General features: G+C 49.4%; 3 protein-coding genes across 9 annotated transcripts in view; 1 reads left to right on the top strand and 2 right to left on the bottom strand.

Moving 5' to 3' along the window:
- Positions 1 to 1669, bottom strand: part of AFG2A (AFG2 AAA ATPase homolog A) — a 191930-nt gene extending 190261 nt beyond the window's left edge. For all 6 annotated transcript variants that reach the window (XM_045202464.3, XM_024569009.3, XM_053911556.1 and 3 more), the window contains exon 1: positions 1391 to 1669. In XM_045202464.3, coding sequence (XP_045058399.2) covers positions 1391 to 1553 — 163 coding nt within the window. In that variant the 5' untranslated portion in view covers positions 1554 to 1669. The remainder of the gene's footprint in view (positions 1 to 1390) is intronic.
- Positions 1669 to 19665, top strand: NUDT6 (nudix hydrolase 6). 2 transcript variants are annotated; one of them, XM_024568610.3, is made up of 5 exons: positions 1669 to 2073; positions 4511 to 4714; positions 8692 to 8747; positions 14938 to 14992; positions 18999 to 19665. In XM_024568610.3, exons 4-5 carry the CDS (start codon positions 14947 to 14949, stop codon positions 19385 to 19387), a joined length of 435 nt encoding a protein of 144 aa, XP_024424378.1. In that variant the 5' UTR covers positions 1669 to 2073; positions 4511 to 4714; positions 8692 to 8747; positions 14938 to 14946; the 3' UTR covers positions 19388 to 19665. The 2 variants fall into 2 exon arrangements, with proteins under 2 accessions (XP_024424378.1, XP_045058402.2); XM_045202467.3 differs by lacking the exon at positions 1669 to 2073 and adding an exon at positions 2092 to 2352.
- FGF2 (fibroblast growth factor 2) overlaps positions 19035 to 20563 on the bottom strand; it is a 40336-nt gene continuing 38807 nt past the window's right edge. The window contains exon 3 of the mRNA XM_024568609.4: positions 19035 to 20036. Coding sequence (XP_024424377.3) covers positions 19851 to 20036 — 186 coding nt within the window. The 3' untranslated portion in view covers positions 19035 to 19850. The remainder of the gene's footprint in view (positions 20037 to 20563) is intronic.

Raw genomic sequence — 20563 nt, 5'->3', positions numbered from 1 at the left:
TGGTGTAACGCAGATTTGTAGTAGTTGGCCTGCCTGTGCCAGGCGATGAAGGAGGCTGAAGGTCGCTGCTCCAGAGGTCAGGGAATGAGGACCCGGAGGTGGTCCAAATCACACACAAATCTGCCATGGACGGGGGAGGACCGCAAAACTCAGGGCGGCGCAGGAACGTGCAGGAGGGAGGTTTCTAGAGAATTTCTAGGGACGAGGGCGGCAACAACCTGGTGGCAGGTGAAAGGAGAGGAGCCAGGACAGGACACTGACCAAGCACCCACCAGGGGAAGAAGAAAACCTAGAAGAGTCTCGAGATGCGTCAAGAGGAAAAGTCAAGTGTTTCACGGGGGAGGAAAGGCACCACGTCGAGAGAAAGGTCAAGGGTGGTCAGAGATGAAGCTGGTCTCGTTGATCTGTGAGTCTGTGACCTCGCAGACAACCGTGACCGTGACGGTGACGGTGACCAGGGCAGGGGCCGCCGGGTGAACACGGGGTGCAGGCCAAGCAGGGACCAGCAGAGGAGGCAGCGCCCGCCTTGGTGGCGAGTGCAGGCGAGTGAGTCCCGGGACCTTCGAAGGCGGGGCCCGGTAGGCGCATGTGCCATCCACGGTGAGGACGGAGGCGTCTGGGCCCCGAGTCCAGAGATACACTCGAGCTTTGCCGCTACGTCCGCGGGGGGGGGGGGGGGGGGGGGGGCAGACACAAGTCTCGCCACGCTTTTCCTCTGCTCCATTTTCGAAGCTGTAACACACAGAGGACTTAACATCCAAGTCTTTCCTGCAAATCTTTTCTCCCAACTCCCGGGAGCTGAGATCGAGGATAATGGCTTTGAGGTCACACGTCTGGACTCAACTGTCGCTACTGGCGTGTAATAGCTGTGAAACCTGCGAAATGGGCACGATGAACCGACTATCCGTGTCCCGGGGCGTCTGTGGAGATTAACTGTGAAGGCGACACTCGCGGGCAATGACGAGCTGCCTCCGCGACCCCCGACCCCAGAGCCCATGTATTCGTGCGAGGAAAAGCCACCTTTCGTCCCTGAAGGCGCAGGTTCGCCTCTCGAGAAGGATGTACGCACATCTGGACTGAACTGTGCTTCGTTTTGCTTCCGCTGTGCTCACTAGAAAGGAGCTATTTTGCCGTGAAATAGATCGGACATGTTACGTGAGGCAAAGTTGTCTCAAGTGCAACTTGGCGATTCAAGACAATTTACAAAAGGGACCCTGACGCTAGTCCGCGAGAACGCGCTCGTGCCCGCGCCGGGGTGGGCCTGGCCCCTAGCCCCCTCCCACCTCAGCCCGGCCACCCACGGCGCGCGGCGCCCGCAGGCGGACCGCGGGGTCCCCGTCCCCCCCAGGCGGCGCCCCCTGGGCGCCCGCCGCCCTCCCACAACTCTCACCCTTTTCTAAGAAGTTGATCACCGCCAGAGTCCCGGTGGCCGCCGCGAAGCCGGCTTCCGCACAAGCCGCCCAGGCCCCCGCAGGGGAGTGAGCGGCGGCGGGCGAGAGCGAACCGCTGTCGGAGCTCCGGTTGAGCCGTTTTCTGTTCTTCTTGGAAGACATGATCGGAAGGCAGCCTGGAGGCTGAAGCAGCGAAGCCGGCTCAACGTGCGCGCTTTACAGAGGGAAAAACTTCCGGGGCAGGAGTCAGCGAGACCCCACCCCCGCCCCGTAATACTCCGAGTGACGCGAGCAAGGGATAGGGGACCCGAGCCTCTGCGGAACCCGCCGTCTTCGAAGAGGCTTTTCTGCAAAGGAAAACGGATTAGGTGGACGGAACCCTCATTAAGATTGCACATTCCAGAAAGGCAGGCCTTTTCTCCTATCACCGTTCGCCTTCCCCACCCTGAATACACATGCGCTGAGTTAAACTGTGGGCGCGGGGGAGAAGAGCGGTGGGGAAGTCCCCCGCACGCCCACCCCGCTTCCTGGAGCCGAGCAAACAGCCCGGAGGAGCTGGTGGACAGGACTCGGTGGTCTCCTGGGTATAGCGCTGCAAAGGAAGAAGCCCCGCTAAACTCCGGGCAGCTTGCGCGGCACTCTTCTGAGGTTTACGTTAGAACCTCCTCTCCGGGGCGCGGAGGTGGGGCGACTTGGGGGCTGAGCGAGCGGACGGCGTGGGCCGGCACGGGGATGTCGTTTCTGCCGTACGGGGGTTATCTGCGGGCGGTTCTGGCCCGGGCCCGCGACGCCCGGCTCTTGGTCCCGCACCGCAGGGTCTCGGGCGGCCCGGGTTGCGCGCGGGATCCGCCCGCCGGAGCCGGCTTGCTGCGCGGCCAGCTGGACAGATTCGGGGGCGTCTCGGTGCGGCTGGGCGCGTTGGACTGCGTGGACGCAGCTGCCTTCCAGAAAGCCCTGCAGGGCAAGTGCCTGGGCCAAGGGTCCCTGGCTCCCCCGGTCTCCAACGAAGTAACGGCGACCCCGACGCCTGCGCCGTGCCCAGGGGGCTTCCCGCTGGTTCCCGGCCCTTTGCTGGGAGACCTCCGAGGCGGTTGCTGGAAATGGTGATAATCCTAAACTTTGGGATCGGCCACCCTAGTTTCTGGTCCGCCTTCTAGCGTGTGACCTTCACCTTGGACAGGTTCTGTAAACCACCATTTCCTCTTCGGTGAAACTGGGTAATAGGAGCGCCTTGGGTCGCCTAGAGTTAAGTTGGATGAAGAGCGTAAAATGGGTAGCACGGTGTCGCCCATATTTGACGCTCAGTAAACTTTGTCAGTACCGTCACTTTATTCGTCACTTTTACAGAGCAGTGGTTCTGCCGGGCTCTCCGCCCGGATACTCTCACACACGTGCTGGACAGTGAGTGGACCAAGGTTCCCGGTGGACAGATTTGCACACAAATCGGGTCAGGGGCAGTGATAAATCAGGAAGGGGGTGGGTGGATCGTTTCCAGTAAGAAAACTGTCCACTCTGAACCGTAAGCCCAGTGAGAAGAAGGCAAGTTTGGATGGAGGAGCCTTCACTTTGAGATAAGCCTAAATTTGGTGGAACCACCTGTTTTTCAAACTGCCCTCCCCCACCCCCGCCTTAACAGATTGAAGGCATAACATGGAAACGCTGCTAGGGAAAGATCCTCACACTAACAGGAGCTTCAACTAATTTCAGTCCTATTATTGAGCAATATGGCGAGTGAGCATCTTTGTGAATACAACTGAGTTGGGTGGGGGGGAGTTGTTTGGTTGGTTGGTTGGGTTTCTTGTTTTTTTGTTATGAGTTTGTTTCGGGGTTTGAGACTTTCTATGAGTTTATTTGACCCAAACTGACGACATATGCCCCTGGAGTAAGATCTCAAGTGCTCCTATTTCTTTCTTTAATCATCTGCATTTCTAAACTACTGACTTCTCATTTTCTCTCCTGCTTTATGAATAATTGCTGGCTCCAGCAATATCGCCAGGAGAAGATTCAAGTCAGTGTTCATCCTCTAAAAGGTGTCCATATATGTGTGGGCAGATTCAGGTACTGCCCACATTTGTCACTTCTCAGTGACCAAAGGGGTAATCGAGCTCAGCGAGGCAGAGCGGAAGAGAGGGGCCTGGGTTTGGAGTCACACGTCCAGGTTGCAAGCTCCAGGTTCCCCCACATTGCTTGGCCACAGAAAATACTTGCCTCTGAGGTTGCCTATGAGAATGCCAGCCCAAATTACTAGATAGATGTGATCCAAGATAAATTATGTGAAACTAACTGGTAAACTCAGAAATACCATATACTTTTTATTTTTTTCAATAAATTCTCTTTCACTTACTTTGCTAGACACTATTTTAAGAACTTTACAAATATTCATCCACTTAACCCTCCTAACAACCCCGGGAGGTAGGCACTATCATCTTCGTTTTGAAGAGGATGGTAACTGAGGCACAGAGATTCTAACTTTCTGCTCTCTGGAATCTATTCCCACTGCACTGAACTGCGTCCCAGAGCTACCGCTGGTTCTGTTGTTATTGAGTCCAGCAGAACCGAAGGCATTGCCTGTAAAGAAGAACCCAAATAATCTGAGGGTTCCCGTGCACCCTGTGTCTGTCACTGTGTTAGCCACACTGGCTTTTCAAAGTGGCAGAACTGTTTAAAGAGTCCATATGTTAGAAGCCCACACTTCTCATTTGTAAAGTTTAAAATGAAGGTGTTAAAAGGAACATTAAAATGACATTTTAAGTCAGTTTATTAATTAGTTCTACAGCTTGATCACGGATTATGTGCCAAGCAAGTATTGTGTCTGGTGATATGAATATGAAGTCACCCCAGCCCTGACTACTCAGAAGTAATTCAGTCTGGTGGGAAAGTCACATAAATAAGATGGTCGCGATATAAAAGATGGTAGTTGCCGCGCTGCTGGTGTGATGAGGTCATTTTGGGATCACCCGCCCCCCCCCCACCCCCCCCCCCCCGCCCCATAGCTAACCAGTAAGGGAAGCGGATGCTCAAAATGGCTTCCTGGAGGAGGCGACACCGCAGATGTGTTTGAGTGTATCCCGCTGCTCCCCCTGGCAACCACTTAAACAGTGTTATCTTCTGCGTTTTAGCGTCCGTGCAGCAGTGGCGATCGGAAGGCAGGGTTGCGGTCTGGCTGCACGTGCCCATCCTGCAGAGCGCACTCATCACCCCGGCCGCCACACTGGGCTTCCGCTTCCACCACGCAGAGGCAGACGCAGCCACGCTGACCCTGTGGCTGGGACAGGGGCCCAGCCGGCTGCCAGGCTATGCGACACACCAGGTGGGAGTTGCAGGTCAGTTTCAAACTCTGGGTAATCAGCATTAACTTTTTAGAGGTTCACCCAGTTTCTGCTCACAGCTGAGCGGTGGTTTATTCTCATGGAGTAAGGGGATGAAAATGGGTATCCTTGGGACCATTGCTGGCGTTCTGAATGGAGGAAGTGTGCTTTCTGAATCAGCAGAGGGCAGCTCGACAACAAGCTAGTTCAGCGTTTAGTTTTCCAAAGGATGTGTTTAGACACGCTTCACACAGACACTACTCAAATAGCAACACTGTATGGGGACCAGGGAATAAATACATTATGGTGAAACATATTAGTACTAATTCTGTGAATTTGTAGAATAAAAGATAACTTGGGTAGAATTTAAGGTAAAGCAAACCAGCTTTTGAATGGTCGAACGTCACTTCTTAAAGACATTAAGTCGTTGTGCCAAACAGTTGTTTAAAATAATGTAATTTAAATATATTATCGAATTTCGAAGTTACTGATGAGCTTCAGAGACAGTCTTGAGAAAAGACTCGGCTTAGGTTAAGACAGGTTCTCAAATCATGGAGTTCATCAGAATCCCCCAGCAGGCTTGTTAAGCAGAGGCTTGGCCCAGTCCCCCAGAGCTCCATTCAGGGGGTCTGGGGTGGGGCCTGAAAATCTGTATTTCTGATAAGTTCTCTGCTGCTGCTTTTCTCTTTGAGAACCAGGATTAAGAACATTCCCAGATTTCCAGGAAAACTAAAATAGTAAAGAATCCTATGACCTAAAATAAATGGCAGCAGTAATATATATTAGCTAATTTAATCAGTAATAATTTTATTTGCCTTCATATAATTTACAAGAGTTTTAAAGGTAGTTTGCACCTTTGAAATCATTTAAAGGAGCTATTCCAGGATGTCCAGAAACTTTCCATTCGGCTCCACTTCGTAAGACTACGTGAAAAATTTGATGACGGCCTCCCACTTCACGAGAAAATCATACAGATGACTGTTCAGTCATTGGCAGAGACTTAGAGTTTGCCGTCACTGACGCAGAATTGCTCCCGTGTGCCCAACGACTGCCCTGCGAAGGACTCGTTCCTGACCAAGTACTGCGTATTGCATTAGAGTCAAGCTAGACCCTAGGAGTTCAGGGAATGAGAGTTCTGGAACTTGACCAGTCTTGAAGAAGAAGGATTTGAAGTGGCTTTTGGGGGTGGGGGTGAGATAATGTAAGGATGTATTCTGGAAAGGTATAGAGTTTTTTAGGTGAAGGGAAAACAATTGACAGCTGTTGCTATAAGCAACAGAAAGTAGGTGTGGCCAGTGGAGGGGCTCAGGGCCAGAATCTGCCACTTTGGCATATTGATTATTTTGAGAGAAGACAGTGGAGAAACAGCGACACAGGAAGGGCTCTCTGCATCCTCCATTCTACCTAAAAGTAGGGCATGAGTCTCTTATGCCAGGAAGAGAAGAGTGTTCTTACCGCCGCAGACAGGGGTGATGAGAAGAGCCTGTGTAGACTTACTAACACAACCCTTGCATTCCTTTAGTTTCCCGATATTTCCCCAGGTTTACCTCCCCTGGTCCGAACCCTGTCTTACCATGTCTCTGCAGTGTATTACTCCTGTTACAATGGTCTGACTGCTTTTCTAGGGTCTTCTTTCTATGAAGCCCTCCACCCCTACCCCAGGCCAGATAAAAGTATTAACATCAAATAAAATTCATATTTTTTCTCCATTAATCTGTCTTCTGTCAGTTCACTTCACAGGCCCCAGACCCAGAACCTGCGTGGGCAGCGGAGAAATCTTTCCTCCCCTGCTGGGGTCTGCCTCCGAGCCTTTAAAGCTGCCAGCTCCTCTCCCCTCCTGCTCTACTTCCCCGGGGCTTGTTTATCTCAGTCTTTACAGCTGAGGTTTCTGCTCCAGGAGCTCCTCAGAGAAGCTGCTGACCTTCCTGTCCAAACCATGTGAATTTTCTGTCAGTCCCATCATCCTTTGTCCCTCTATCCAGCTGTCTTCCTTTATAGCAGGTATCCCAGTCTGAACTTACGTAATCTCACATACTTAATTTCCCCACAACTGCATAAACTCCACGAAGGCAGGTACTTTATCTCCTGTTCACCGCAGCGTGCTCAGGTGAAAGACGGCGTCTGGCACACAGTGGGCGCTCCGTAGATGTTTCTTGAATGAACGGTTGGATAGGTCTTCAGGTGGGAACAGCCACCCTGGGAGAACACAGCTGTGGTGCGGTGGGTGACAGGCCCGGGCCCACGGGATGCGAGTCTCAGTGCTGTGTGAGCGTGGGCAGTCCAAGTGATGCCGCTCACGGGATGGGCGTGAGCAATCGCTGGGGCAATGCACCTGAAGCACTTAGCACAGTACCTGGCTGAGGAGAGTATGCCAAATAACCTCTGTTTAACCATCTCTGACCTCTCTAGATTTAACTTTTATGTTGTGACCAGCAGGGGTCGCTCACATTGCGCGTTAGCGCAGCTGGGTTGGTCTTTGGGATATTTTGCTCCTGTTTACAGTGAACTCATTAGGGAGAAGTTCAATTTGAGTAATGACACATTATTAAAATTTAAGAGACCTTGGCATTTCTTTGGCATTCTATCCTTTGTAAAGTCCAATTAAATTATAGTTTATGTTTTCTAATAGAAGCCAGCATTAATGTTAATTATATCTCACTTAGTGGTTTTCCTTCTTGCTTAAAAATACTAAGGCGTGTTTTCATTTCAGAGGTTACTGTTCCTTGCGTTACGCATACCTACCCCCCTCTATATTGTATCCCCAGAGAGCATTTACCACCTTCTCAAGTTCTGCGTGTTTGCTCTCGCCTCTCAGACACGCACACACAGACGCAATCGAGCACCCCGTGAGGACAGGGAGTTTTGTTCGCCACCGTGTCCCCGTCACCCAGAAAAGTGCCCGACGAAAATAGGAGCTCAGTTCATGTGATGTATAGAGAGCCCACACATGTTCCATTGAGATAAAATACGGAAAGAATGAATGCGTGTGAAGAAATAGCTTTTTAACACTCTCTTCCTACATTATGTAAACACAAATATCTTTAAGTTAGAGCATTTAAAGGAACATAATACCAATCATTACAGTAACATAAAAGACCCAGGATTGCCCCAATAGAGGTAGGGAAAAAAATGTTTTTGAGTCCTAACATCTTGACAAAGAATACTTAGTGTACTGCACAACACCCATGAAGAATGAATAAATAAAATGTACTAGAACTTAAAGCATATGTAAAATAAAGAAGTGTTGCAAAGCAGTATGCTGGTAGGTTATAAAGCCAGGTACAAAATGGTGAACCGGCTTAGGTGGATTCAGGGAGGCCGTGAGCCCAACGCTGACGTGTGTGAGATTCAGGTCACCAGGGGGCACAGCCCATGTGCCCTCCACAGTGATCTGGGGAATAAGCATGAGAACGGAAAGCCAACTCACTGACTCAGTAAATATCTTTAAGCATTTGAACTGGTCCTGACGCTAAAGTGCATGCTACCCAAGGATGGAAAGACGCGTTTGTGTAACTGTGCGTCCTCGAGACCAGACAATCTAGAGAAGCTCTGCAGGTGCCTTTACAAGGCAGCATGTGCTGGGACCATCGTTGGATCAAAGAACCTGTCAGGGGTGTCCAACCTGTGGCCTGCAGGCTGCACAGGGCCCAGGAAGGCTATGCGTGCGGCCCAACACAAAATCGTGAATTTACCTAAAACCTTTTTTTTCTCATCAGTTTTCGTTAGTGTCTGTGTATTTAATGTGTGGCCCGGGATAACTCTTCTCCTTCCAGTGTGGCCCAGAGACGCCAAAGGGTTGGACACTCCTGGGTCCTGGGCAGTCAAGCAACCAGCTGCTTGCTGGAGAGAGTTTACGTCTTCATGGATGAGGTGGTGTTGAACTAGGCCTTCCAGGATGGGCAGGGTTTAAGGACCACATGTAAGAGTGTGGGAGGAGTCTAAGATGAGTGAACTTAACATTTCTCAGTTTCTTTTATTCTTCCCTCCAACAGGAGCTGTGTTTGATGAGAATACTGGAAAAATACTGGTTGTCCAAGATCGAAATAAAGTAAGTTGCTCCTATTTATAAATTGCTTTCTAAATGTTCAGTTCTCTCTAGAGCAAAAGAAAATGTAGAAATTCTTACATGCGCAGGAAATTACACAAAGGTATTTTAAAAGTTATCTCTGAGTAGTTATGGATCACTTGGCTATTTAATCCCATAAATGCCTGTGTAGGCCTTGAAAATGTCGGCGTCCCCTCGCTATCGCTCGCTATTACTGTGCAGCTCCCGGAAAATTATAAATGGGTGTGTGTGAGTGGAAGACAACGCGATTTCTGACAGACTGCCAGGATATTCCTCCATTCACCCAACATTCGCCACACTCCTGCTCGCAGCCAGGCGCTGAGAACCCAGAGGTGAACGAGGCAGTGCCCCTCACGTCTGCACCTCGCCCTCTGCTTGGGAAAGCAGCCCTACAAGGCCTGGTGACAATTCCCTTTGCCCTTACAGAGCCCCACAAGAATTCTCAGAAGAGGTGACTTCTCAGTGGGTCTTAGAGAATGAATAGGAGTTTACCAGGACAAAAAAAACGTGGGGGCGGGGGTAGGAAACCAGACAGAAGATGAGAAGTGCGTGTGTAAGGGCACAGAGTTGGGAAGGCAGCAGACGTGGCATGTGAGTCCGCTCAGGCGCGTGGCTTGGGCGGCAAACGCTACTGCTCGCAGTCACGGATGTTGGGAGGCCGGGGTCAAGGCGCCAGCCGGCAGAATCGACGTCCGGTGAGGTCCCACTTCATGGTGCATAGACGCGTGTCTTTTCACCGTGTCCTGACCTGGCAGAAGGGACTCGGGAGCTCCTGGGCTTGCTTTTATAAGAGCACTACTCCAAGTCCCAAGGGTTCCACTCCTATGACCTAGCCGCCTCTCAGAGATCCCACTTAGAGTGCCACCTCCGCGTTGGGAGTTAGGACTCAACCTGAACCGGCGGGGGGGGGCAGGGGTGGTGGCAGGCAGAAATAGTCCATGGTCCAGTGTGGAAAGAATGGCAGGAGCTCGCTGTGGCCAGGAGTGCAGCCGGTGGTGAAACACGCGACCTGAGCGCTGGATGGGGAGTGGGACGTGAGAGCCTTGCACACCAAACCGGGGGTGCAGGCAACCAGAAGCACCTTGATAGAGATCGAATGTTTCCATCCTCACTCGTGCATATAAACGTGAGAGAGGATAATTACTCAGACTTCCTGAGACTTCGGCAAACATCGGTGGACAGAGTCAAACACGTTTCCCATCACAGGTGTTTTTAAATTTTAAACGACTGTTGGCAGGGAAAGCCAAAAGCAGTATTGCGCATTTCGCAGAGTGCTATGGACATGCACCCTGATGGGTGGAAGTCAAAGTGTTAGTTAGGGCAGGGTCTCGGACTCAGACTAAGCTTTACCGACAGAACTGTGTTGAGTAGGTCAAGTATTTTGTGCCTGGTCCTCATTAAGTCCCTTCTTCCTCCTCCCACCTTGGAATCTGTTGGGGGAGCCTAAAGGGGGTCCCCTGGCAAAGCAGAAATGGGTTAGAGGGGTCCCAGCTCCAGCATCACTAGGGGAGAGCACAGCACGGAGGGTGGGTTTGGAGCCGAGACAACCGTGGCATCAACTTGGTAGAAATGCGCGTCCCCAGGTGCCACCCAGACCTGCTGAATCAGAAACTGGGGCTGCTGCTCGTGTGCACAGGCCTTCCGGGGAATTCAGGTGCACGGTCGGTTTTGAGAACCGCTGCGCTAGCACACCACGCTCCAGACTCTTCATCTGCTGCTCTGCAAACCTGCCAGGGACTGGTTCTTCAAGAACGGGAAAGCGCTGCTTTTCAGAACCATGTTCCCGCTGTGCTTCTGGGCAGCCAGGTGTGGCTGAGGCTAGAGGCAAATTCAGACTGCCTAAGACTTTGGTTTCTGTATAGGCTCAGGGGTGTCCAACCCACGGCCTGCGTGCAGCCCACGGTGGCTAGGAATGTGACCCAACACAAAATCGTAAGTTTACTTAAAACCCTTTTTTTTGCTCATCAGTTTTTGTTAGTGTTTGTTTATTTACTGTGTGGTCCAGAGACGCCAAAAGGTTGGACACCCCTGGAATTACAAATGATACTCCTGCTTAGGGTTCTTTTTCTTTTCTTTTTATTTTTGAGTTATAAGCAGAGATCCATCTGAGAGCAACAAAATATGAAAACTGAGTATTCATGTATAATTCAGTGTTGTAATAAAAAAATAAAAAGTGTGCTACGAAAGCACATTCAGCTTCTGCAATTATTTTGATGTCGGGTAGAATTTAAGCACACTGACAGCTTTTAACCACGAACAACTAATTGGCAGTATTTCCACATATCTGAGCCATTTCTCCTCTGGGTGCCCCCTCTGCCCAGGCAAGTGTGTCTTGCAGAGGGAACCACAAGCGTGCGCACACACTCACACCCAAAGCTCAAATGATACTTAGGCCGTGTCCTTTCTCCTTCCCTACCCATGTACTCCCATCCTCTGCCCCGCCCTGGGATTTTGAGAAATGAAAGATCTAACGGTGGCTTGATCTTACAAACTGGGTGTGAAAAAGCCAAGTCCAGGGCGGGGACCTGTTCATTCACTCTCCAGGCACTTCTGAGTTCCTGTACTTACCACGTTGTCAGCTTTGTTCTAAACACAAGGCACACGTTAGTGGGCAAAGCGAAGTCCCTATGTCTGGAGCTCATATTCAGATGGCTAAGGTATGAATAACTAAAAAATGAATAATATATAAGGCGGTCGTGTTATTAAGAAAAATACAGTGGTACAGGGAGAGGAATGGAAGAGAAGGGGCTTGCCACATCGGCATTCATTTCCGTATGCCCTGCACCTGGCACTCAGTAAGTTTTGGTTGAATGAATGAACTTACTAAAAGATCTCTATGGCAGCTTCTGTCTCGTTGGGAACAATAATAATCTTGTAGCAGATGTGTCATCTAAATACAGTGGCTCTGGATTCTGGAAAGTGAGAGGAGCAAAATTAAAACTGGACCACTGGAAATAAAAGATAATCGAATTTCTGTCACCTGACCAAGTTGGAGTAAAGGAAGAACATGAAGGTCAAACAATGTGCAAGAACCAAAAAGAAGAGGCTAGCAGGGCCCTACCCTGGTTCCGAGAGACAGGGCTGCAAGACATGAGTAGTCGCTGGGGTTCCTGCTTACACAAACCCCCGGTTCGGATCTCAGCAGCCATGCCCAGGAAGTTCCTGAAGCTAATCGTCTGCTTAGGGAAACAGAAGATGTCTGTGAGTTTGGAAGAGTCATGAGAGGGCGTCAGAAAATAAATCATCCCTATTCGCCATTCTAGAAACTCTCATATGAACTGGAGTTGACCTTCAGGACAAGCTTTAAAAGAAACAGTGCTATTAAATTAGAATTGTTTTAAAAGAGAAAATATCTCACATTCTGTGAGCATCTCTGAAAAATGCCTTAGAAGTTACCCCCTTTGTTGAGATCCAAAATGCCTATTTCTTGGGCTACCGATTCCTTCCGCTGAGGATGGCGGGGTTTCCGGGTGATGGAGGGGACCACCCTTCCGGTGTCCGCTGTCTTCTCCTCTCCATTCCCCTCTGCACAGGTACTTACACACCCCCTCCAAGAACATCAGGTTTATCACTGGCAAGTGTGTAGGAAAAATTCGTTATCACATTCACCATTCCAAAATACAGCCACACATTTTCATAATACACTGGAATGATAGTAGTAAATCACTAGCATAGCATTAAGTCTCGCGCCAATCAGAAGATTCTGGAGAGAGAACTCACAAGCAAAAGGCAGATACAAACACGTTTGGTACCGAACTACAGTTCAGTTCAAATTCATAAGCCCTGGAGGGATGGGAAGTTTCCAACACAAATTCTGGTCTGGTTACATAGAATGTTCCAGTGAGGTCTGAAGGAAAGAGCGAGCAAAAGGCTATGAAAAAGCAACAAATAGTACTTAAGTATTAATAAGAAAATAGCCAGTCAACTTTTAAACCTGCTTAAAAGATGGATGGAATCAGCCTGGATTTTACTGCACCCGAGTGGGTCACCTTAGGCAAGTTATCCTGTTTTTTAATGCCCTCGGTGTCATCAATTCCAAAATAGATTACGGTCAAGTTTAAATGTGTGTAATTCTTTTTTTAAAAAAAAATTTGTTGGCTTGAGAGAGAAAGAGGGAAAGAGGCAAGGAGAGAGAGAGAGAGAGGGAAGAGACAGAGAGATCAATCTAGCCCGGGCTGGGGATCAAACCCGCAACCTTGGCATACTGGGATGATGTTCTAACCAGCAGAGCCCTCCAGCCAGGACTAAATGTGTGTAATTCTTACAGAAACATCTAGCAACATCGCAAATCTAATGGACATTCAATATACGTTAGCTAGTATTTATTATTATGTTGGTAAACCGAGTTAATGGGGAGTATTCTTTAAAATTAAATAAGAAGATATACCCATCTCTCCATTGATCAGATCTGCACCAACCGGGTTTTGAAATCATCCCACTTAGGCCTCTCTGTCCCTGAGACTGACTGCAGGCTGAAGCTTTGGGGGGGTAAGGGGAAGTTTTCTCAAAACAAGCTCTTTAAAGCTAAATGGTGCCAGAAGTTATCACAAACTACTCACCAGCATAAAAATATACTTAATTCTTCCATTGCTAAGGTTTATGAAATAATGAAAATCAAACTTGCGTGAGCTGTTTTCAGTCCTTATACCTAGCGACATGTTCCCCCTTCTAATAAGTTCATATCTCCAAATTTAATCAACAATTCATCAACAATTCATCCTGAAGTTTAGGAAAAGATTTTAAAAGTTGACTTTTATTGTTTTGGGACGCATTTGAACCTTTTGTTAGAAACAGAATTTATGGTGTGGAGCCCGCCGTCCTGCTGGACAAAGACTGCGTCGTTTCTACGGAGCCATAGCTCCTGGAAGCGCTTCAGAACGGAACTCCCCAAAGCCAGCGCCTCAACACAGATGTACTTAGAGGTTTCTGCACTCATAAAATAGACCGTGGCCTGCATTGTAAAGGAACCTCAAGTCTGAGCCAGACGCAGAAGGGTGGGAAGCCTGAATCCAGTGCCCACATAACCAGCCGTCTGTGGCAACTCCGGGAATCGTGCCACTGGCCTCCGGCCTGGCACAGCCGGGAAATGACACACGCTTTAAGAAGCTCCCGTCCAGGAAACGAGGGGGGCACAATGCACCCCGGCCAAAGTCCATGAAGGTGTGTGATGAGTGAAGAGCATAAGGTGCCCTGGCGCCAAGCTGCAGCACCTGAAGGAGTCTGTCCTAATTCCTCCTCCTCCTCCAGCTTCCATCGTGGTGACGGGTAGGAAGTATAACAGACCTCCGACAGGCAAAAATTATCACGGCAGCCACAGGAATATCACCTCATGCCATTTCATGATTATTAATTATTCGTTTAAAGATTTTATCTATTTATTTTTAGAGAGATGGGAAGGGAGGGAGAAAGAGAGGGAGAGAAATATCAGTCGGTTGCCTCTTGCACGCCCCTCAACTGGGGACCTGACCCCTCAACCTAGGCATGTGCCCAGAGTAGGAATCGAACCAGCGACCTTCTGGTTCACAGTCCAGGGCTCAAGCTACTGAGCCACATAATCAGTCTTCCCCAAGTTTATCCCCCTTCCAAGTTCCGATCTTCCCACTGCCCATTCCCTATCCTCCAAAAAAAGGACAAAAAAGCCTCACAAACTTAAACTGATCAGTTTTATTCATACTACCCATGAAATCATTAACACAGAGCAAGAGAGACCTTAGGATTAATAATACATCTGATTAGACACACAATACAGAAAATAAATGTGAAATTAAAATAGTATATATACTTCAGTGATTAAATTTATACTGTATTTTTCTACTTATTTATAGCAGCATCTGTAAGATTCTTCTATTTGTTAATAATTAACTAGCAGCAAAATTTTTAAAATTACACAAATTCAGTAGATGTTTCCCTCCACTGTTTCATTCAATACAGAATTCATCACATTAACCAAACAAAACCACTTCTATTTCCCAAAGAAAACAGTTGGAGAAGAATTCCTAAGTTACCAGTTTCCCACAAAAAGAAGGAAGAAAGAGGAGGGAAACTGGAAAAAACGTACATGCAATTATGAAAAAATAAACCTTGACCAATCGTGGGTGAATCCTGTGGCTCTCCAGGTGTGTGTAAGTGAGCAGGAGCGGGGTTAACTCCACTCTCTGACTTTATTCTGCAGCTGAAGAACATGTGGAAGTTCCCGGGAGGCCTGGCGGAGCCTGGAGAAGATTTCGGTGCGTATCTTACGTGTTGTCAGTTGGCCTGAAAATGTGGAGGACATGCATGTGTCTGCTCTTGCTCTGTAGTTAAGAGTGAGATTTTAAATTTCCTGTCTGGTCCAAACGAGAGGTTGCTTCAGGGCTGATAGGGAATTAGCAGCAAAACTGGTAACATGAGAACTCGTTCTATTAGTATAAAAAATGCCACTAGGAGCACACCTGTTGGCCCCTTAGGGCGGCTTCTGGAGCGATCTGTTTGAGAGTGAGCAGCTCTGGATGTGCATCAGGAAGGTGTGGCATTGGGGCTATTTTGGCCATGACTACAATTGTTGCAGTTAAACTGAGAAAATACAATTGCTTGACCGTTTCACCGCACGAGGATGAATGGTAATTTTTAAATAAACTCGGAAACAAGTGTGATTTATAAAGTCAATTATGGAGCCATGGTAATGTAATTCTTCTCTTCTTGAAAAATGTATCTACTATTTATTTCGAATAGTCAGGAAGCCAAAACAGTGGAGTGTCTCAGAGGAGAACATACCTAACGAGAGAATAACTCGTCACAACACCTCACTGAGTTCGACACTGAAGACAGGGAAATTCAAAGTGAGCTAAGAATCCTCAGTGTCACTGATTTTACAGGAAATAGATGGAAGAACGGAATCTGAGTTTTCCTGCCAACCCCTCCACCACTGGGCCAAATGCGGCCCCTGCCAGAGTAAGTCAACAGGTGACTCACTCGACACCAGTGTGACTTCTCCCCAACTCCCTCTTCAATACGCATGTCCCTGTTCTCTTCAGCCCGCATTTGTGGGAACACTTTCCTAAATTACCTTTAGATACTTTATTTAAAAATGAAGCTTGATTTTTTAAAAATGTAACAGATTAAAATGCCCTATACACAGTATATAGCCAGCTCCTAACAACCACTAAGTAAATTGGCTACATTCAGATAAGTCGATAGCAAATTCTGGGTTTGAGAGAGTTACCAGCCCAGATGCTGCTGGGTCTTCTGGAGAAACAGAAGAGGACTTGGTTGTGGGTGGGGTGCTGGAAGGGACAGCATCTACTCTAGGACCCCTGCCTGTCTCCCGCCCTCCTTGTGTGGTACTTGAGAGCATATGGACTGGGTAAGCCTCTGTTCGCTCCTCGCCCAGCCCACACTGGGCAGGGAGCGGTCTGTCCGCAGGTCTGTGCAGCTTCCCCTTCAGAAGACACACTGCCAGGCCACATCGATGGGTAGGCCAGAACCACCCGAGTCCGACTAGTTAAGAATCCGCCGCTGGTTTGGAGTATCTGTGGTTGTCACAACAACCCGCCTACCCAGAGATCTCAGTGCACGCCTCAGCCACGTGGAATCAGGGAGCGGCAGCAGGTGGCGCTCACTCTATTCTTCAGCGAAGTGTCGATGAAGCTTTGCCTTAGGATGATGGTGAATCCCCGAGAGCAGCAGGAAACGGTAACTGACAGCGGAGGCCTGGACTCAGGGTCTCTCTGAGGGCCTGTCTGTTCTGTGACGTGGTACAATAACAGACGTTCTTCCTGATGAAGCCAGATCACCCAAGAGTTACTCACTTCCTCTGAACTGTATTCAGGAACAGAACAGACTTCAGGAGTCCTGCCACCACCCACCTGCAGGCATTCACACTGGCTCAGAAGTAGGAAATGCTGGCTGACGGGGACACGCGCCCGCCTGGCCCCTCCGGGCTTCGATCCTGTGCAGTGAAGGAGGCACCACCGTCTGTCCGTCGCGTCTGAACGGAATGGTGAGGAGCACAGAGGTACCAGCACGGTTAGAAATGGAGGGGCTGCCTTCCCAGAAAACCCTGTGAGCCCTGCCAGGAGAGCCCCCCGCCTGGCCCAGGACCAGCGGCCGGTGCGAGTCCGTCAGTGCACCAGAGTCTGAGGGAGACACCAGGAAAGCCCACATTCTGCACAGTCTTTCCTGTTATTTTATTTGAGTTCAACCTGTCCTATCATTAAATATCACAAAATAGAAATAACAAATGTGAATTCCATTTCGTTACTGTGTGTACTAAACAAAATGCCGTGATGTATTTAAACATCTCTCTCAATTAGCAAAAATAAAAACATGACCCTTGCGGTTCTTCCTACGTTCTTCAAACCTCTATAGCACAGTGAGTGTTGTTTCCGTTTGGCTTACAGTACATTAGAGTAACAAAGGCATAGCAGAGGAAAGCACTTTATCCCGACGAACAGTTCAAAGGCAGGATCGAATCTGGGGAGATTTCCACCTTGAGTGGAAGGGCTCTCTTATCCCCGGGACACAGAAGCACTGGCTTCCCATCACTTCTCAGTCTCACTGCTGCTCCGCTTGTGTGAGGGGAAAGGACCAGAATTCGGGCAGCGCTGACCGGGCCCGCTGCTCTGGGCACCGCCAGGCAGGGCGGATTCCTGGACCGGCCCCGTCCTGTGCTCCGTGACAGACGAGCTAGAGAGGGAACCGAAGGCCGACTCCTGATGAGTGGTGCTGAGCACTAAAGGGGACCCCCGTGTTTACTTCTAAGAGTAAACACTGAATCAACATTGAAACAACAGTAAAGGGAGATCGGCAAATGACGTAAAATTTACAGTGCCAGAACCTGTAAGATTTCATAACAGATATTTATTGTATGCCGGACTGAAAGTTACTTTTCTTATTAAGGAAAGTTGTCCTTTTTTAACAAATTCTTTTGTGAAATATTTTACTATTAAATATATTTTTTAACATAAATTCTTTTATGTTTCTGGTTTAAAAAATGTAATTTATAACCATGTGTCATCTACGGGGTATCTCAATTACAAGGAAGTCGGCCTGCACTTCAAAACCAGCAGACAAGTGTGTTATACTCCAGAACACCTGCTGCGTGTGCTTCCAAAGCTGCTTCCCGGGGGCTGGTGGCGGGGGGCTCTGGGGCATGTCCAGGGACCAGGACGACGTCCGAGGCAGGGCGCAGGGAAGTGAGACAGTCTCCTCGCCTTCCTCTTCCTTGCCTACCTTCACCAGGAAGACGACTGAGACTACCAAGAAGGCAAACAGAATCTCCCACTCAACCAGCAAGAAGTGGCCGGCACTGACCGTAAATCTCTATGCAACTAGGACGCTCCCAGCGGACTGGGTGAGGAAGGCGGCTGTATTAGGGGAGAGAACGGCAGCAGCACAGAATGAGAGAGCCCACGCAGGGGGTTCATCTGGATAGTCCCCAAAAGCAGCCACCAGAATGTGTGAGTGGCGATAAACATCCTGTCCCGGAAAGTTGCGTATTATCAAAAAAACATGACCCCCTTAGAAAATATGAGAACCCTGCCATATTACAAAATTCCGCATGCTGCAAGGTTTTTGAAAACCTCTGACGAAGTGACTGCAGCGCTCGGGTGTTGAGGCATGAATCTAAGTTCTTCGGAATCTCAGGAAACAGAGAACATGCCCCAGTTGCCAGAGTGGGCTTCCACAGACAAGCATAACAAAAAGGTCGCAAAGGCATCTGCTCTGTGATTTACAGGCCTGACGGCCCCCAGCCCGCCCAGATCACCAGGAGCAGCCAGAGTCACCTCACAGGTCTCCACACCCGGCAGCCCTGGCCTTCTGCTAGGAGTGGTGGACTGCTTTTTCTCAACGCCGACACGTGCCAACTTGGGTGGTGCTGGTGGATGATCGGGGACAGAGAAGAGCAAAGACGTGTGTAGGAGTAGTAACCGCAGCTTTGCAACCTGTTTTCACCTTTTGGGAAAGAGAGCAGGAAGAGGTTAAAAATATGTGACCCCAAAACCACACAGGTGGGCAAGCCCCCCAGGTAGCAGCCAAAGAATTATTCACTATTTCAAAAGCTTCTTAGTGTGCAGTGGTGAGAAAGTACTTCGGTATTTCAGGGTGCCCAGGAGGCAGAGTCTTTATCGAAAACTTCACTTTCTTGAAGTCTTGCTTTGGGACCTTTGACAATGCTGCTTTAGCTGAAAATCCTTGAGGACGATTTTCTAAAAGTGTGATCGTTACTGACATGCACATCTTCCTCTCACACAGGAGACACAGCAGTTCGGGAAGTTTTTGAAGAGACAGGTGTGCGGTCAGAATTCAGGTCCCTCCTGAGCCTTCGGCAGCAGCACAGCCACCCCGGGGCCTTTGGGAAGTCAGACATGTACCTCATCTGCCGCCTGCAGCCGCGCTCCTTCACCATCGAGCTGTGCCCGCACGAGTGCCTGCGGGGCGAGTGGATGGACCTGGCCGCCCTGGCCGCCAGCGCCAACACCACGCCCATCACCCGCAGGGCCGCGCGGCTGCTGCTGTATGGGCACAGGGAAGGCTTCGACAAGGTCGACCTGACCGCGGACACGTTCCCGGCTGTGTACACGGGCTTGTTCTACAAACTCTACCACCGGGAACTGCCGGACAGTTACAAAGGAGCAGAGTGACAGGAGCGGAGTGAGTTCCCAGGTGCCCGTGTGCAAACGGGAGTGCGTGCACATGGACACTAATGCGTGCCATGTCATACCCGGAGTGGACACTTGGGGCTGGCTAATATCTGGCTTTTACATTCTTATGGGGTTGATTTCCATGAAGAAAATTTGTAAGTGTGCACATTTTAAAAGCCTCTTTTCAGAAGAACCACATGTATGGAAAAAATTATAGCTCTAATAAGCTTCACTGGGTAAGGGCAAATGCTCTATAAAAGGCGGAAGTCCATACATTTTCCAGGAATTCTTGTTGTTTTCTTTACTAAGGCAGCGGTTAAATATTCGACTATTAGATAAAAGGTTATCCAACCAGTTACCCAAACGGAGCCGGCAGCCGTACACGTCTTCCTCCTCTCTCACTAACAAACCCACCATGTCCCTCTTCTCTCGCACGAAGGGAGGCCAGACAGCGGCGTGAGGATCAGCTCTTAGCAGACATTGGGAGGAAAAGTATGGCTTTCTGCCCGGGTCCCGTTTTGGGGCCGAGTTTGTACTGCCCAGTCCGCTTCAGTGCCACGTACCAGCTGGAGTACTTCCTCGACCGGTAAGTATTGTAGTTATTGGATTCCAGCCGCTCAAAAAAGAAACACTCATCCGTAACACATTTCTGAAAAATACAGGAAGAGGTAGAGTTGTCATTGCCGTTGTTATTACTATACTTTTCACAGGCACTACTGGTGACCACTCACTGCCCATTCTGCGCACCAGCAGCAGTGCCGCTGGGTTCGGCAGGATGGCCAGACTCCGACACAGTCCGGCGGCTGGGAGGCAGGAGGCAGGACAGCTCCCAGCTTACCTCTTGGGAGGACGTGGCCAAGGACCATTACCACAGCGCCCCCAGAGACAGATCAGGTGTTAGGCGGCAAGACACACAGATAGTGATGAAGCCTCACTCGCTCAGACTTGAAATACCCCAGGGACATAGTTTCCAGGGCTCCCCACGAAGAGGAGTGTGGCCAGTACCAAGAACCACACCATACCTGGCGAAACATAGAGGCACAGCTTCCGCCAGGTATTTAAGCTGTGCGCGTCCCCCGCCAAGGGCAGGTTACCAATCGGGCCACATCAACTTTATCAGGCTCCCTGTGAAACAGTGTTGGACAGGAAACTTTCTCACAACAAGGAGAGGGGTTT

Source organism: Desmodus rotundus, chromosome 9 (genome assembly GCF_022682495.2).
Source record: "Desmodus rotundus isolate HL8 chromosome 9, HLdesRot8A.1, whole genome shotgun sequence".
Lineage (NCBI taxonomy): Eukaryota > Metazoa > Chordata > Mammalia > Chiroptera > Phyllostomidae > Desmodus > Desmodus rotundus.
The sequence above is the reverse complement of the archived record's forward strand: the minus strand, read 5'-3'. Positions and strand labels throughout refer to the sequence as shown.